The sequence below is a fragment of the Physcomitrium patens genome, chromosome 20, assembly GCF_059467195.1.
Source record: "Physcomitrium patens ecotype Gransden chromosome 20, ASM5946719v1, whole genome shotgun sequence".
NCBI lineage: Eukaryota > Viridiplantae > Streptophyta > Bryopsida > Funariales > Funariaceae > Physcomitrium > Physcomitrium patens.
Genome location: NC_143429.1, coordinates 16,970,042 through 16,987,993, shown reverse-complemented (window position 1 = coordinate 16,987,993; position 17,952 = coordinate 16,970,042). Strand labels below are relative to the sequence as shown.

Here is a 17,952-nt window from a genome sequence, read left to right as displayed (position 1 = left end):
TTTTTTCTAATAGTTATTATTAATCTAAAAGATTTTTAATGGTAATAAAATTAAATAAAAAGTAAGCAATCCGCTTCAATCACAAATCCAATTATCTTCTAACTACAGCAATGTCAATTTGCAGTAATATATTAATTAAATCTAATTTAATAAAAAACAAAGACTTCATCATGTTGTTAATACTTATTAGCTGTAGTTTGGGACCTTAACAACATCAAAACACCAATTAGGTAATTACCTATCTTTCATTTGGCTATACAATTCTCTCCAATTTATGCTCTTTGTAGACTGCTTGAAATGATTTACTTCCTTTTTGGTATAACCATGCACCTTCACTTAAAATACTTGAAGACACTTAATTAAAAAGAAGATGCTTTATTTTTCAAGTATTCAATCCTTCTTGGTTGATAACATTCCCTCGACTAAAGAATCTTTTTCCATTGGGAACTTTCTTACTTAATAGTGTGGTTGGTTATAACCACTAATTGTTTTGTAATAACCTATTTGAAAACATATGCTTGGTTAGCAACCTATTGGTAGACTAAATAAAAACTAACTATCTATTTTTGAATTTAAAATAAAAATAATTTTTTTTTTTGACCTATGAACTTAAAACTACAAGATGTTTATAAGAATCTAACATGAATTTTAAGTTTTGAAGTGCAATCACTAAAAGATACAATGGAAATATTTTTTTAAATTTTATTTCAAGTTCAATTTTGGCTTTGCAACCCTTTGTCCTTCTTCCTTTAGCCCCTTGGCCTCTTCCCTTTCTCTCAACTTTGAGCTCCCAATTTGTGTGGACAAGCATGGGCAGGCACATTAAAACAAAAATAGAGTTGTCAAAGATCTATTAATGAATTTTTTAAATTACTAAGATTCTAGTCTGGGAGACATCTAATGCTAGCCCAGAATAAGCACATCTATGATCCAAAATTCACCCATGCACCACAACAATTTCACCAATCAGTAACATTCAATGGTCAGTCGCACAGTTAACAGCCAAAACTCTATTGGCTGCTGCAGGTCTAGATTGGATCAGCATGACATGCATTTATTTGTGATGAGACCTTGCCTTGTATAGTTGTTGCTTCACTGTATATTAGTTGAAATCAAAGAATAAAACCCTATTAAATGATGCCTTGGATGTGTGCAATCTGTGTGGATACATTTAGGTAGCAGTTGTTCTATCAGAGGACTTCAGTTAAGTGGACAATATACTGATATTCCACCCATTGTGCTCCAGAGCAGGCTAGTGTTGCATCAGGCAACAGTATTGCTGGAGAAGCCATTGACCTTATCAGTAGACATTTGTGGAGGCATGTTCCCACGATTGGACCCTCTGAATCATTTGAAGAAATACAGAGGAGGCTTTGATGTCACCAACATGCACTACTGGAGTGTAAGTTTTTCAAGGCAAAGACTTCTTTCTGTGACAACATTGCAGTTGTCACCTTGCAACAATTCTAGGAATAGTCACATGAACTTCCTCTGCTCATGATCCCTTGACCTTTGCATTGTGCCTTCAAAAACAACAAGGTCTAAATGATGCTTTCTCTGTGATGATCAGTTTATTTCCAAGTAGCTTGTCCACAAATAAGATTTTCAGAAGAATTTTACACCACTTCTCTTCTCCACAACCAATCATTCAACATCCCAAAGCAACTCTGACTTGATGTCACCATCAAATTTCCTGCTCCCAAACCTCTGTGATCACTGAGAGGAAATTTTTCTGTGTATGAAAGGAGACCAGTAAAAGATGAATATAGTTAGCAGCATGTCTTGTATTTGTGCTGTGTGAAAGTTTAGGTTAATTTAAAGCCCCATTTAAATCTATTTTCATAAGGTGCTCTTGCTGGTGGATGATTATATTCTCATTGCATTGAATAGCTCCATAATCAACTTGCTCTCATGCAATGTTCCTGTTTCCAATCTGCAATATTTTCTTCTGAATTTGGAAATCCAGTGGTGTGAAAAAATACTATTGGAGGGGGTTGCAATCCTTTTATGTTCAATTTGGAAACTTCACTCTCATAAAATGGTTTCATGGGCTTTGTTGTGGAGTAAACAGTCTCTTGCCTACACAGGAATCTGGGGCTACATAATTGCTGCTTCTTGCCTCATATTTGGAGTTGGGTCAGTCATATGGCAGCACTACAACTGGCGTTATGAGTTGAAGAAAACCACTTTCAATCCTTCTTTGGATAAGCTTCACAGTGTATCTGTGTACTGCATGATACAATTCAGCATACTCCTTTTGTCAGCTCCATCCCACTTCTGGCAGTTATTTCTGTTTCAATTTTGTCATGTAGAAATATGTTTTTTTTTTCCTTTTGTTTCATTTAATGTTTTAACCTGAAAGCAAGGAAGCAATTTGGAATAATATTGATAAATTCAAAATAATTTGAAGTAATCAAAATGTATACCACACTTCAGAGCCATGCAACTGTAGCCATAAAACTAGTAGAAACTGGAAGACTTAAAAAATGCAGATGCTTTGCAGAGGAGCCAGTGGTGTAATATTGTGGGAAAATGATAGGCTTGTCCATGAACTAAAGAAAACTGGAGGGATCTTGGTTAGCACTGTGGACCAAGTCACTGTATGCACATTGCAAAACCCTTACATCAAAGGCAAATTGTATATATTTTACTGGATGATAATTTGAAATCTCCTTATTTCTTCCTACACTTTTCCAGTATTTTGCTAAAAAAACATGTTAAATATTTACACTTTCTTTTTTCTTTTTATTCATTTCCACAGATGTAAGTGATAACTTAAATAGCTTTGTGATGGCTCTTCACAATTATCCCAAATAGAATGGCTTACATTTTTATGTAACTCTTGAGGGTTTTGCAGTTGCAAGTTGATGGAGCTATTAACATGATTCCCTTATCCAACATCAGTCCCATGGCAAATCAGGATATGGCAAAGAGTACCCTCTCTGCCTGTAATAACCTTGGTGACACATTCAGAAATCTTACACAAAATGTTAAATCACACATGTCTCATGCCTACAAAATTTTTGACATTGTGTAAGTATCAAAGGTTCCATCCCCATTTCAAGTAATGAAACGTGTAAATGTAATAAATTGAAAAATAGGAAAAAACTCAACAAAAAATAATATTAAATTTGAAATGCAATAGCTTGCTCATACCTTTGAGGCAACAGATCAACTGCAAACTAACTAAATAAATATTCAAAATTGTTAATTGAGGATGTTTTGTTGATGTGTGCAGAAATATAGTTGTGTCTATGGTTGCGTCTCTGATGATTTTGATGGTGATAATTGGCATTGGTAGACAACTCTTTCTGTTTTCTTTTTTCTTTTTTCATTTTCCCCTTTATCTTGTTTTTATTTTTTTGTGAAAATACTATTTTTAAACAGCACACTGCAAATTGCAAAGGTTTTCTATGGGTTTGAGTCATCCATAATCAAAATTAAAATTACATTCAGAAAAAACAGAGTTTAAATTTTAAAAGTAAATGGTATTTTCCTGCACAATTCCAGCATGAATGTTTTGAAAATCTCAAAACAGGAATTAAAACTAATAATCAAAAATATTTTGGTAAAACCAAATTTATGCATCTTCCATTTAAATATTAAATAACGTTCCATTCCTAAAGCTGTTGTTTTTATATGTGTGTGAATATATTTTTAAATAACAATTGGTGTTTTCAAAGTCAAATTAAAAATATTTCAAAACTTTAAATTTTAAATCAATGAAAAAAACTCAGCATTAAGGTTTCTTATTATATCATGTTACTATTAAATTGGCTTTCAACACGTGTTTTGGGTTCAAAATTTGAATGAAGAATATTTGAACCACATTTAAAGAGGTTTCCAAAATTTTGAAAGTTAACTTGTTTCCAATCAACTATCTTTTTCATAATATTTTTAGTAAAATCAAACCCTAATCCCTGTTACCAGGTTGCAAAAGATTATGCTTTAAATCCAAAAACAAAAATTTAGTTATACTGTTTATTTTCTTTATAAAATAACATGAAAAAAGTATGTATAATTTGTCATAACCAACTGAGTTACTTATTGTAGTAAAAGATTGAACAATTGTCATTTGTACATGATATATAGGAATTTTTAACCAATCAGACCATAATCAATACTTTCAATGATATGCTGTATAACTTTTATACAGTTTTATAATTAAAATAAAATAAAAAAATAAAACATATTTGTCTCAAATTCACTAAAAAAATAATCTTGGTTTATTTTGTTATCTTCTTAATTCTGTTTCACATACATGTCAATTATTTTATCTCATAAAATTTGATGCATATATTGAAATTAGGGAAAAAATTAAGAAATGTTTTATATGAAATTGAGCTACAATTGTTTGAGTGAATTTGGCAGGCAGTATTTTTCAATGCTGGCATACATTTCTATCATTGTATGTTCTTTTCTTGTATTTATTGCTGTGAATGGACTTAGAATTATTTTCCTCATCAAAACTACAATCTTTGAGTAAATCTTGTGTTAAGTTTAAATAAAATGAAGTTGAATGAAAACCAAAGTGTTTGTAATTGTGTGTTTACACATATGTCATAAAAATTGTGTGTATGTGTATGTTATCTTTAAGGTAATAGAGTTTTATGATTGTTTTGGTGTAGTATGTGTTTTGGTGCAGTTTTTACCTTGGTTGCATCATGGATGATTGCTGGAATTGGTTTTGCTGTTGCCATGTAAGTGTGCTTGTTTGAAAAGATGTCATTCAAAAAAATTCAGTACATTTTTATTGTCACTGTTTTCCATTATATAATTTTAAAACATTCTCACACTTAAAGATCTTTTTGGATGAGTATAAAGTTTTGGAATAGCCAACAAAGTAGATAAATACATCATTGGAGGCGGGTGGAAGCTATATCTGGGTTATGGTCATGTGAGAATGCAACACAAAATGCAAACAAAGTTGATAGTGTTGAGGGGTTTATGAATGCAGTGAATGTGTGAGTTGTGTTCACAAGTACTTGAAAGAATTCATTCAAATGGCATGCAGATTAGTAGTGGATGGATGCCAAGCCATGCAATCATACAACAAGAGTCCCCTCAGCTCAAGCATTACACATCTGCTGCCCTGTCTGACGCCACAGAGAGCCACAGAGGTTTTGAGTGGTGTGAAGAAGGCAATAAAGACAGTCATCCACGGCTCTAATTCATGGGTGGACGTGCTCAATATGCAGGAGAGGAAGCTGGTGGAGAGGCACAGGCTGTCTCACCCCACCATTGTGCCACACATCTGTGACCCTTATGGTCCAGAGCCAGAGTTTATCCCTATGGAGTGCAGTCCTGCTGAAGGATCCTTTGTGCAATTTGTTGAGGTATCCATATCTAAATATGATTAACTTCAATCAAAAATGTTAAACATTTCTCCTCATGGATGGATTAATGTACATCTTTAACATTTCAATGCTGATGATGGTTTTGGCATATACATATATATATTTACACACACATTTTAAGTCTATTTAATGTGATATCAATTTTGTACATTAACTTTAAAAAAATAACTTCGGAATAAATTATTAGGTGACTCCAGATTGAATGCTTTACATATATGTTGCAGGATTATAAAAAATATTGTTGCCTTTCAGATGATATAAATGATTGTTTCAAAAAATCTACACCAATTCCAAAATTTGCTTTCTTAGATGCAACACGAGCAATGAATGCAACAAAAAATGTATATATGATTTTACCAACCATTTTTCATATCATTACTTGTGATTTTATGAAATTGATGTTTGAAGAAATTATAAAGCAGCATTGTATGCCATTAAAAAAATGTCTCACAATGCTTTGGGTTTCATTTGTTTCTGCTTCTCTGTTGTTGATGCTGTTGCTATTTTGCATCATATACATTAAGTACAAATTATTCAATACACCCAATTTGATCTCTGATGTGGGAAATAGTAAAAATAAGATAACATTATCTTTTTGTAAACCTGATGTGTAGGAGACTTAAAGTTCATGGAATTGTTGTAACTTATAGAAATATAATTATTAAAAAATATGATGGAAGTATTACAAAATGAAGATTCAATTCTTTTGTTTAATAATCAGTATTCACATATACTCGTGTATTTAAAATGATTGATATTTGCATATCCTTCTTACCATGTCATTAATGCAAGTAATATATATATATATATATATATATATATATATGTAATAGAAAATAAAAAACTTCAAGCTTAAAACAATATATCATTTTGTGTTTACATTTAGAGGTCCTTGTTTTTTACCAGTTGACTTGATACTATTTTAATAAAATCGTTTGTAATAAAATAAGGTAAATTTATATCATTGCATACAAAATTGTTTAAAACTATTTCTTCTATTCAAATAATTGGTTTTGATATATATATATATATATATATATATGTATATATATATATAATTATTTAACTAAAATATGTTTTGAAATTCAAATTTTTCATACACCATGATATCTATTACTATGCAAAACTTATACATCCAAAGTGTTACCTTTAAAAAGAAAATAAAGTAAATTAAAAATGGCATATTACAAATATAGTATATTACACTTAGTTAATTTTATATTTTGATAAAAATTCAAGTAAAATGTATAAAAAAATAAATAAAGAGCATCATGTATTAGCCTAAATTTTATAAAAATAATATTGTAAGAAAATAATTATATTTTTGAAATCTTGAATATATCCAATAATATTATATATTTTATCAAAAAGATAAATGTTATTGAATGATATCTTTAAATTTACTTACAATACTTAAAAATTAAATTCTAAGTTATGATATAATTAATATTTAAATAAAGTAAAAAAAAGTAAGAACGAAAAAGTTATAATTATGATTCTTGTTATATTTTTATTTTTGCAACTTAATTTATTTCAAATCTAAAACCATAAATCAACTAGACATATGTCATTGATTAATATCATTTGAAAAACTCTACAAATAAAATTATTTCTAAATTTTTAATTTAAAGTTTAATTTTTTAAAAAATATGTGTTTAAATTTATATAATGGCTAACAAAAAATTGGAATTAACAATAAATGTTTTACAAACAGGCCTTTGAATAATTAGATTTTTTTGATATTTATTAATAATTTTTTTTAATAATTTTAAAATAATAATAATATTTTATTTAATTTTTATGGGATTTTATTGGCATTTACCTATAAAAAAATCTGAACTATGATTTATATAATAAGATTAGATTACTACAAACTTAATATTACAAATGATTTTAAATGGTTAAACTGTAAATTTAGAGATTAAAAACCTGATTATCAATTTTTTTTAATTTCACATCTAAACTTTAGAATATTTCAAAATAAATATTTAAATTCTAAAATTAAAAATAATTTTTTGGTTTTATTTAAATAAAAATAATTTTTACTTTAAACAAATGATAGTCAAATGATTTTTTCATAAAATAATTATTATTTTTATATTATTAAATTTAAAAATAAAATTTAAATAATAGTTGTAAAATTTTAAAATTATATTTAATATTAAAAAATTCAAATATATAATTAATGAAGTACTAGCTACTAAATGTATTGTACAGGCATAGTTTTGTTTCTTAGTGCAAAAGAGATTTATTGTCTTTAAAATAAAATTTTAGCATATTAAAAAAAAAAAGAATAGTAAATTATAAAAAATTCTAAGCTCTTGTTTATTAATTCCACTATCTTCACGGTTTTTTTAAAAAATACTCTATAGTATAAAAATATTTCACAATATAATTGGTACTATAACCGGTTTCAAGTTCTACTTGTGTTCAAAAATATTCAAGACTTTTAATTGGCTCTAGGTACTACTTTAAAATTTAAATAAAACAACTAAAAGAAAAAAAAATGCTAATAAAAATAGATATACATGGAATAAATAATTATTATTATAAAAGAATAAAAAATAAAAAATAATTTTCTTATATTGGGTTAAAAATTAAGTGATGTAAATATTTTTTAATTAAAAAATAAAATTGGAACTAAGATTTAATATTCTATTTAAATAATCGGTTTTCTTGTCTTCATTAAAAACCACTTCCAAAAAATATTATTTCTCTTCCTTTCCTTTAAGTATCTCCCTTAATTTTAAGCAATATTAAGTCATTGAGATTCTTCTATTGGCCTATTCTTAAGGATATAAATCTTGAAAAAAAATTAAGGACATAATTTATCCTTGTGTTACTAAAAGAGAGGAAGTAAAAAAAACAAATTTTAAGAGACACGTCAGCTTATAAATATATTTCTAAGATCATTTAAAAAATGAGATAGATAAAAATCAAGTGAGAAGAGTGAACCAAAGTTTTATTAGAGGTGGTTGATAAAATTGGACATTTTTATGGACAAGATATTACTAAATGTTTTTAAGCTTTTATATGTGAAATAAAAATACATAAATTTTATGAATCTAAAATAATTTCTACTTTTGAATTAATTCTTATTTTAAAGGTCCATGATAGAATAAAATAATATGAATAACATAGATAATTTTGATATTTAAGAAAGAAAACAGAAGCTTTTAATGAGAGGAATTCTTTGATGAAGGTGTAAGAGGGTTACAAAAAGATCATTTTTTGACAGAATTGAAGAACAACTAAAGCAACATTTGGCTACTCATGAGTTTGAGGAATTTTTTTTATTTAAGTCTCATCTTCTGAGATACTTTTCTTGGTTGCCAAAAAAATGACAAAAATATTTTTATAATTTGCTAATGATATATTCGATAATTGATACTTTTTTCATTTAGCTAAAAGAAATGTAAGTGGTGGTTTTATTAAAGATAATTATTAGTTGAAGGAAAAATGTTGAGTCTATGATCTTGATTTTAAAACAAAGGTATATATGGGCTATGTAAATATGAATAAATGTCTATTATATCTTCTATTATATTCTTCTAGTAAGATCATACTATACAATACAATTGAGAAATTATTATTTTTTAATACTACAATATGTTTTTATTTTAAAATAATATATATTTTAAATTATTCTAATTACCTATAAATTCAAAAGTAAAAATTTAGAAATAATATATTTTATATAAAAATAAAGAAAAAAAAATCTACAAAAAAATTTGAATATTTCTAAAATAGAATAAGTTTTATTTAAAATTAATAATAAATCACACCTTAACATTTATAATATTAAAAATAATTAAATTTTAAAAATATAAGTTTTTAAAAAGCTTAATCTATTTATTATTTAGAAATAGATAATTTCAATAGTACATTAATTATTATTTCTAAAATATTATATTATAATATAATTATATAGTAAAAATATTTTTAAAATAAATTTTTAATTAATATTCCATCTTCTTTGTTCAATAAGAATTCAAGACATTTAAACAAGGCTTTATGAAAGCCTCCTAGTTTATTTTGCTTGTCTTAATATCTAATGGATTAAAGTTAGTTAGTAATTTCTTCTTTAAGGCTAAGTTTTTATGTAAAAATGCTTCTATTACTTTAAAAAGATCATAAAATTGTAAAGATGAAGTGGGTTAGATAAAATAGTTGATATTATTGAAACTAAGTATAGGATTGTACTAAAAGAAACTTGAAATTGGTTGGAATGATACTTGGCAGACATTTGTTTGTAAGTCATGATTAAAATCAAATCCATAATTAAAACAATTGCATAGGGCAAAGTATAAGGGCATTGGAGATTGACACATAGGATTAGCAAGCTAATTTTGAACTTCTTTTGGATGCAAGAAGTTTTTTTTTATTGATTTAAATATGACTATAAAAGAGTTATTTAAAGTCAAGGTTTATATTTGCAATTAGCATTTGATACAAGAAAAATAAGTATAGCATTCTTAGCTAGTTTATGCATTCTAAGTAACATCTACAATAGGAATTTCTTAAGAGAATGATTGATTGTGTGTAGTATATGTGTATAAAAACCTATGTCATAGTGATGGTTTAAATAAAAGATATCTAATCATAAGTTCAAAGAGGTCCTAAATTTAGAATATTTTAGGATTAGATGGAATTTTTGTAATTTTTAAAGATCCACTAGTTAGAATGAGATTAAATTTGGCATACAGTTATAAACCTTAATAACCAAGCTATAAACCGATTTCAAACAAATATCAACAATTGGAAAAGAATAATTGATATTGGAACTTCTTCAACAACTTTTAAGTTAATGATTGACAGACATTACTATGGTATTTTGGTATTTTCATACAATTTGTATCTTGGATTGTGCTAAATTTTTGTAAGCATGTAGAAGGCTTATAGTAGTATTAGTGTGCAAAATTTTATACCATTTGAATTTTCAAAATAAGAGCTATGCCTTGCTAAAATTTGTTGACTATGATTAATATTTTAAAGAAAATTTTGAGGTTTTAATAGGATAAAATTAAAAAATTAATTATAATTTATATATGCTTGTGGTTATTAAAAAGATTTTTTTGAGAACTTTATAATAACATTAAATATTATTAGCTTTAAATTATATGACATTATTCTTGGTAAGTCAAAATCTATAAGGGTTTTTTAAAAAGTTGCAAAATTCAAGTTCACCTTCCATAGTCAAGTGCTCTTGCATTCTCAAACAAGACAACATATATAACAACAATTTATAATTCTCAATCGTATATATATATATATATATATATTATTTATATTAAGTACATTACCACAATCAATCCATCTAAAAGGAAACGACTACTACAATTCTTTTTTTAAAATGTATAACAAGAAAGAATTTAAAGGTGAAGAATTCTAGGTTTTAAAGCAATATTAAAATAAATTATAGCATTTTGTTAGACCTTCCCTCAGGGAAATTATGTTGTTTGCAGGAGAAATAGTTGTGGCTTGTGGGTGCTGCGGAGAAGAGGGTGCTGCGGGGACAGATAATGAGGGGGCTAGGGGTCGTAGCCATAGTTGCCAGAGAGTGCAGAACAAACAAACAATTAAAGGCACATCTTAAAGGCACGAGCTTTGTGCTGCATACAAAACAAACAAAAGTAATAGAACCCAAGGGCCTCTGTGAGAATAGAAATAGCTTATCATACTCAGGGTACATTTGCTATTATCAAAACTTTGAGGGATACATTTGCTATTGTCAAGAATGTAGGGGTATGCTTGATATTTCAACATGTTTGAGGGGTATGTATGATATTTTCCCATTAATTTTACAGTTCCTTACATATATTTGGTTTTTTATGTGAATTAAAAAGACTTTGTTGTTTATTTGAACAGAAACATTTGTATTATCTACAACATGAAATTGTAACTTACACCCACTGTATATACATATGCATGCATATAATTATTTTATCTTGATAGTATTTGCAGTCTTAAACCACTGGAACATCATGGTTAATTTTTTGTAAAACACAATCAAGTATGGTTTGAGAATATTTATTTTTCTTTCTAAGAACTAAATTTATGTGTTGATATTCTTTTAAAAACATGTGATAGTACGGAATTGAATAAATGTCCTGCATGTGGATCCTAGATAAGCTGAGATGCTTGTGGAGTCAATTGGTCATGTAAGGACTGATTTAAATTTTGGGTCTGGCTTGATAGCAAAGTATTTGGATGTAAGTAGGACTGTGCAGAAATATGGTAGATGTGGCTTTGAATTTGTTCCATTTCCTCCTCTCTCCTCTTTTTCTCCCCAACATTTCTTTCCAAAATGTTCAGAAGTTCTGGATCCTCTAGTTTCTCTGATTTAGTAACTAATTGTGTTGAACCATGCTGCATAGAAACATGCCTTTTAGTTGAACTGCTGTGCATGTAAGGCTTTATGATGTTGGATAGAGGAGTAGTAGACAATGTCTTTTGGCGTAATTGCTGAAGGAGTTGTTGGTCAGGGTCAAACTTGACACAAATAATTGATGAATTCTCTCCATGAAACTTCTTACACAAGGGCTTTCGATTCCCTAATATTGAGCTGGTGTTTTGACTTCTTGTAGATAAACTTGAAGAATGTGTACATTCAGCAGTTTGTAACAACTGTGAAAGACTCTCTGATGTTGCCTCTTTGTGTTTAGCTGCCAATTCCTTCATGTAGGCAACTTGTCCCTACACCATCATGACAAAAAATTATGCATGACATGAAGATGGGTTTCAGAGCTAAACACAGTGGGTAGCAACTATCATCCATGTAAACAAAGGAATAAAAGTATGGTGCTTCAGAGAGAGTTATTAATCACTGCATAGAATTAACCCTTCCTCAAATCAAATGAACACTGCAAGTCACAAAATTGGATTTTTCCTACACTCAGATTACTAAACTTTATATTTGATCAAGCAATTAGCAAGAATAGTACAATCTTTGTTAGTGATGTTTTTATGCTGATGTAGTTGTTGATGGTATAGTGATTTTATCATTTATGAAAGAGTTTAGCTATTCATTATTGAAGTTTTCATTTGTGAAAATTTCTAATACAAAAATTTTAAGGATGAAAATAACATTAATAAATGAACATAATTCATTCAACAAGTCATAATCTGGAAGTATAAGCTTTTGTGTGTTTGTGTGGATATAGACATTTGATTTTGAACACCAAATATTGCAGGTATATATATATATATATATATGTATATATATAATTACAGAATAATAATACAGGGCCCTTGTAAGAAGCAAACAGTTTGGAAGAGCCTGTTTGATGTTTTGAAAAATAATATTTCTTTTGGTTGTTATAGTGTAGGAGGCATGCAAGATATATGATCAATCCATGTTATCCAAACCTGAAGATCCTTCACTTGCTGTGCCAAAATGTGAACATTTTGGTTGGATTGTGAACACTCATGCAGCAATCGCATGTGGTCAGCATTGTAATGCTGTACCTCTTGCTGAAATTCACCATTCCTAATAGTGATTGACTTCTCCAATTCAACGATATAGCGTTCCAATGTTTTCCTACATCAAATTGGATGCAAGAATGTGGTATCACTGTGCTCAACCTTAGTCATTGTTGTGCACTGTGATTCTATGGTGAATTGCATTTTGAAGGCTGGTCAAAAATCGAGTTGCTCATACAGCGTAGACAAAACTAAGTAGAACACCTTCGATACCTCTGATGTAGTAATTGTGCCTCAGTTTCAAAACCCTCAGCCTTCATGGTGCTCCACGACTCTTTTGCATGGATCATGTACAAAGACTTGATAAGAGCCCCCCATTTTGAAGGATTGTTCTCCTCCACAATTTGACAGAGAGTGCAACACATCATGGACAATTGCAACTCAAGAACATGTATCTTTTTGTGCATTTGACCCATCTGAGTGCATTGAACCCCCAACCGGGCTTGGAGCAGTTGTATTCTTTTGTGAGCCTCATTCATTTCATTTGCATGCCCTTCCTGTTATTCAAGTGTGAAATTTGCAAGCAGTGAGATTGAGCAACAGTGGGCTTCAATATTCCTCTAGTCAAGATGATGTCCTCCACACTCCCTGTAATGGTAGATTCAACTAGTTTGGTGTGGTGGTACTGTGTTTGCAGGGCACACCTGGTGAGCGCACACTGTGGCAGCCTCATCTTCAAAACCCTTCATCACTGCTTTCCTGGGTGCAATCTCAGCTTGCAACTGCTATCCCACCAGTTCCATAGATACAAGTGCTTCCATGTCAGTGACATAGGAGTTACTGGACTCTCCAACATAATATTATCCATTCTAAATCAAATCTTCTTTTTCATTTTTGGTGTTAAACAATTGTATGGGGATTAGATAGCACTAGGGTTTAACAACATCAATATCAGATCCTTCTGATTTTGCAAAATGAATCACATTATCAAGATAGGATTTGTTTTATGCAATAACATTAATAATAATGACAATAAAAAATAAATAAAATAAAGAGTAATTATTTTGTTGGTTTACATTTAAAAGCAATCAAGTAAATGTGAGTTAAACTATTAAAAACAGAATTCACAACACACTACAACATATCTGTTTATAATGTATTTTCCTGCTGGTGTTAAAATATACTTTTGAAGCAGCTACACTGGAAGACTAAAAAAAATATATATCTCAGTAAAGATGATTTACTCACACCCATTTGTATGAGTTTCACAAATTTACCCCATTTTTAATATAATTTTAATTTTGAATTGCTAAAATTAATTTCTTTGATTTTTTGTTTTATATTTTATTTTTTATCATCTAAAAAGATAGCATGCTGTAAGTAATCTTATTTCTTTTGTAGTATTATTAATGATGTAATGAATAAAATTAAACTACTGTATCAAAGTACCCATGCTTTTAGTGGATTTTATGAAAAACTAATTAAGTTTCAAAGATGATCCTTAAAATAAATTTGTTTCATATATTGTATGTAAAGGAAGATATTTACTACTATGTTTGATTTATGAAGAATAAAGACTTTAAACCATCAAATATTATTCAAGTAATTACAGTAATTATGTGTTATAGCTTACTTTAGATATTGTAGATTTATATTTTTATTATCTAAATAAAAACATACAAAAAATCTTTATTTTATTTACATAGAACATATCTTATTTGAAAATATTACAAGTTTCCAGCATTTTAATTGATATTCGTAATTATAAAAAAATTACATACTTTTATGTTCTTCAATGTGGGTAAGGTGAAATCAACTTAAATAAAGTCTTGTATCACAAGAAAAAGAATGTGTTGTGAAGATGTAGTTAGCCCAAATTAATAATACCTAAGATTGCAGTTGCAGTATCTCTTTAAGCAAGCATATGTGCTGTCCACCAAAACAAGTGTTGTAGCAAAATATACTTATGGTGAATCTATCTTATCACCTTGAATTCTATGTATGTCTTTTCAATTAAATGAATGGAGTGGTTCATTGCTGCACAAAAATGAAGAAAGCTTGATAGGGTTGAAGGAGAAGCTGGGTGATTTTGAAGTGACGGACCAAGGCCATGAACTGCTGTGCCTGCTGGAGCTTCAAGAGAGATTGGTTTTTGTCCTCTGTCTCAGACATTACTTGCTTAGTGTAGGCTTGCTGATGGTTAATGTCCACAACCAATTCCTTCAAATCCTCATTTTCCTAGATTCAGTGTCAAGTGTATGTATTTTTCAATTTTAAATACAAGCTTTTTGCAAAATGATTTTATTGCTTGAGAGAGACAGTATGTATTTGTGTGTGTACATAAATTTGAATATATATAGTATATACACATGTGTGTGTGGAGAGGCATTCACACAATCTGATTAAGAGAAGAAACAATTTCTGTAGGTAGAAGATGCAACATTGAGGATTTGTTATCTCATGAAATATTTAACACAAAGAAGTACAAAAATAAATAAATAAATCTACATACGTCACACACACACACACACACACATATATATATATATATAGATATTTCATTATCTTAAAACTGAAAGAAATAATGAAAATGTAAATAAATAAACTGATGTGGGTAATACACTATAACACATCTTTACAAGCTGGTATGGTATGTATAAATCACAGATACTTTGTAGAATGGTCAGTCAAGTTACTATATAGATTATAAACAAAAATAAATACATAAATTTTTGTTTCTATGAAATGGGAGTTACTGGTGTAAGTAATTATATAATTTCAGTGTAAAGCAATGGTTCAATTTTATTTTTTATTTTTTCATGTTAATTAATAGGAAAAGTGAAATACCAAACATAATTTGAACTTTTCTTATGTTTTAATCCTTTAGATGATTTATATTAGTGGAGTATTAGATCATTAAAATGTGTGTAGGTATAGATATATAATTTACTTATCCTCAAATACTATTATGAATCACAGTAACTAATTTATGCATTTATATTTTGAAAATATCTTTTATACACTAACTCATGTAATAATAATTAAAGATATTTTTTTATACGAAAAAGAAAGAGAATTTCATTTTTATTATGTACAAAATTAATACATGTATTTCTAACAATCCTACATCGAAGTTCAGTAGAAAATTAATACTATAGACATATAAATACTGCATAAAAATCTAAATGATTAGAATTACAGATAATGAAATTTATAAAACTTTCACCATGTTATCAAAATATTCAAAATTACTTGATGACCTTACTTCTGTTATTTCTTGAAGAGCAACCGAATATGCTTTTTCTTCTTCATCACATTTTCTAGCTCGAAGTTGAACATATTCTAATAAACTTTTTCCACGATTTAGGTTCTCCATAGCATTTCTTTCTCTTATATGTTCTTTTTCTAGAGATGTTTTCATATCCTTCCATAAAACTTCAAGTTCTTCGCTTAAGATTTGAAAATCCAAATCAAAAAATTGCTGTTTTATACACACAAGTGAAATTTTACTGAAGGTCAATCATTAAATATCTATAAAAATCATATGGATAGATTTTGTTTGAAAAATATATTTGAAATATTTTTTATATTTTTAAATAATTTACAATATATTTTTAAATTTCTAATAAAATAATAACATTTAAAATTTCACAAGCATTGGGATACATGTATGTAAAAATAACTTCTTCCTTAAAAATGCTGAAGGCTCTTTGATATAGAAATTTTAATTTAAAAAATATGAATAAAAAACGGTTCTAACATATTATTAATGGTTTTATTTCACCAATAGAACATTATGACAATCCTCATGATTAGGATGAACAAATTCAAGAAAATCTATTATTGATTAAGCACGTTGAATTGTTCTTTAACACTCTGATTTAATGATGTATGTGGTTTTTAAACAAGCTTATGATTAGAGGTAAATAGAACAGCATACATTGGGAAGTCTAATGCAGTTGAAGTAAAATAATTCTTAAAGATAAATATAATCTTCTATATATGCAGAATTGTGGAAAAATAATTCAGAAAAAAATGCTAAATAATTTAAACATGTAACCTTTGTAGTGATAAGATGTAAACTTTCAAACTCTAGTTCAATTATAAAAATAGACACTACCAGGTTCAGCTAGAACTTGAATGCATTTATTGCTACATTCTTGAATGTGTGATGAAATCATTCTGTGATATGCTATCCAATAGTGCAGAATTCACAATATTTTTTGTTGTTCCTTGTTCCCTTGTTTCAGCCTCAAATTACACAAAAACATTGATTGTAATCCTAAAAATCTTGATCATGCTGAGAATTTTAATTTCAAGTTACTTTCTCAAAAAAAAATAGATTACGGTTGTAAATTTTAGTACAGTATAACTAGAAATAGTGTGTGTGCAGAGAACATCTAATAAACTCCAATTTCACATGAGAGTTTAAACAAAAATAATGATATTCACTCTAAATTGTGTTGACATTGATATCAATATCTTAAACGATCATGCTTGTTATTAGAACTTAAGTTCTACAAAATTTAACATTAATACATTTAACCAAGATAGTAAAATTAGGCAGAGTTATTGGAAATAAACTAGCTTTTAGAATCATCTCAATACAACCAAATACCCTTAAATTCTTTAAGATGTCAATCCAATAACTTATTACATTGATTGATTAGTTAATTTTTACTGTCTAGAAAAAATAGTTTTTTAAAATTTATTATAATGTAAATAATATTATAAAATATCAATAGTGGGTTTGATAGATTCTAATATATTAAAACAGGTATGACAAAAAAGTTAATTATCAAAACAGTTGTTGTGATGGGATCGTGGAGTCTGGTATAAAAGTGCAATTACTAAGGGAGATCTACAGGAAAACTTGTAGAACTTGGATGTGCACACAAAACAACAAGCCAATCCAAGCACTGATTGGGCAATACCATAGAGCATCCAAGCACCCAATAGCCTTTCCAGATTGAGACCCAAATTAAAGGATGCGCAACTTCAAAGCTAAGAAAACCAAAGAATTTGTGCTACTTAGCTATCATCAAAGGAGCAAGAGTCACACAGTCTACAGACAACAATTGAAGAGATGGAGTGGGTAGCAATGCAATGATCCTTCTTTGGGGTCTTGATTATATTAGACTCCACAATACCATCACAAAAACTATTTTTAAAA

At 28.4% G+C, this 17,952-nt stretch overlaps 2 protein-coding genes and 1 long non-coding RNA gene across 16 annotated transcripts; 1 reads left to right on the top strand and 2 right to left on the bottom strand.

Moving 5' to 3' along the window:
• Nucleotides 1–359: 359 nt before the first annotated feature.
• Nucleotides 360–4,966, bottom strand: LOC112273148 (uncharacterized). Of its 2 annotated transcripts, none has more exons than XR_002966920.3 (4): nucleotides 4,653–4,966; nucleotides 3,157–4,248; nucleotides 2,828–2,956; nucleotides 360–2,355 (listed from the first exon to the last, which is right to left on the bottom strand). It is a non-coding gene; the product is annotated as an uncharacterized LOC112273148 (long non-coding RNA). The 2 variants fall into 2 exon arrangements; XR_012216150.2 differs by having other exon boundaries at nucleotides 2,828–2,946.
• On the top strand, nucleotides 862–6,088 carry LOC112273146 (uncharacterized). 12 transcript variants are annotated; one of them, XR_012216149.1, is made up of 11 exons: nucleotides 862–982; nucleotides 1,247–1,402; nucleotides 2,072–2,259; nucleotides 2,504–2,600; nucleotides 2,858–3,033; nucleotides 3,239–3,297; nucleotides 4,372–4,408; nucleotides 4,629–4,700; nucleotides 5,199–5,336; nucleotides 5,582–5,698; nucleotides 5,972–6,088. XR_012216149.1 is itself a non-coding variant. In XM_073529226.1 (11 exons), the coding sequence occupies exons 1-11, from the start codon at nucleotides 980–982 to the stop codon at nucleotides 5,978–5,980; spliced, it is 1,293 nt and encodes a 430-aa protein (XP_073385327.1). In that variant the 5' UTR covers nucleotides 862–979; the 3' UTR covers nucleotides 5,981–6,088. The 12 variants fall into 12 exon arrangements, 11 of the variants coding, with proteins under 11 accessions (XP_073385327.1, XP_073385323.1, XP_073385326.1 ...); XM_073529226.1 differs by having other exon boundaries at nucleotides 4,958–5,336; XM_073529222.1 differs by having other exon boundaries at nucleotides 2,513–2,600; nucleotides 4,958–5,336; nucleotides 5,582–6,088.
• A 5,284-nt stretch (nucleotides 6,089–11,372) lies between these two features.
• LOC141044634 (uncharacterized) lies at nucleotides 11,373–17,066 on the bottom strand. Of its 2 annotated transcripts, XR_016499030.1 has the most exons (5): nucleotides 16,045–17,066; nucleotides 14,883–15,017; nucleotides 13,484–13,561; nucleotides 12,726–13,336; nucleotides 11,373–12,053 (listed from the first exon to the last, which is right to left on the bottom strand). XR_016499030.1 is itself a non-coding variant. In XM_073529559.2 (4 exons), the coding sequence occupies exons 1-4, from the start codon at nucleotides 16,198–16,200 to the stop codon at nucleotides 13,031–13,033; spliced, it is 675 nt and encodes a 224-aa protein (XP_073385660.1). In that variant the 5' UTR covers nucleotides 16,201–17,066; the 3' UTR covers nucleotides 12,663–13,030. The 2 variants fall into 2 exon arrangements, 1 of the variants encoding a protein (XP_073385660.1); XM_073529559.2 differs by lacking the exon at nucleotides 11,373–12,053 and having other exon boundaries at nucleotides 12,663–13,336.
• Between the last annotated feature and the right edge of the window lie 886 nt (nucleotides 17,067–17,952).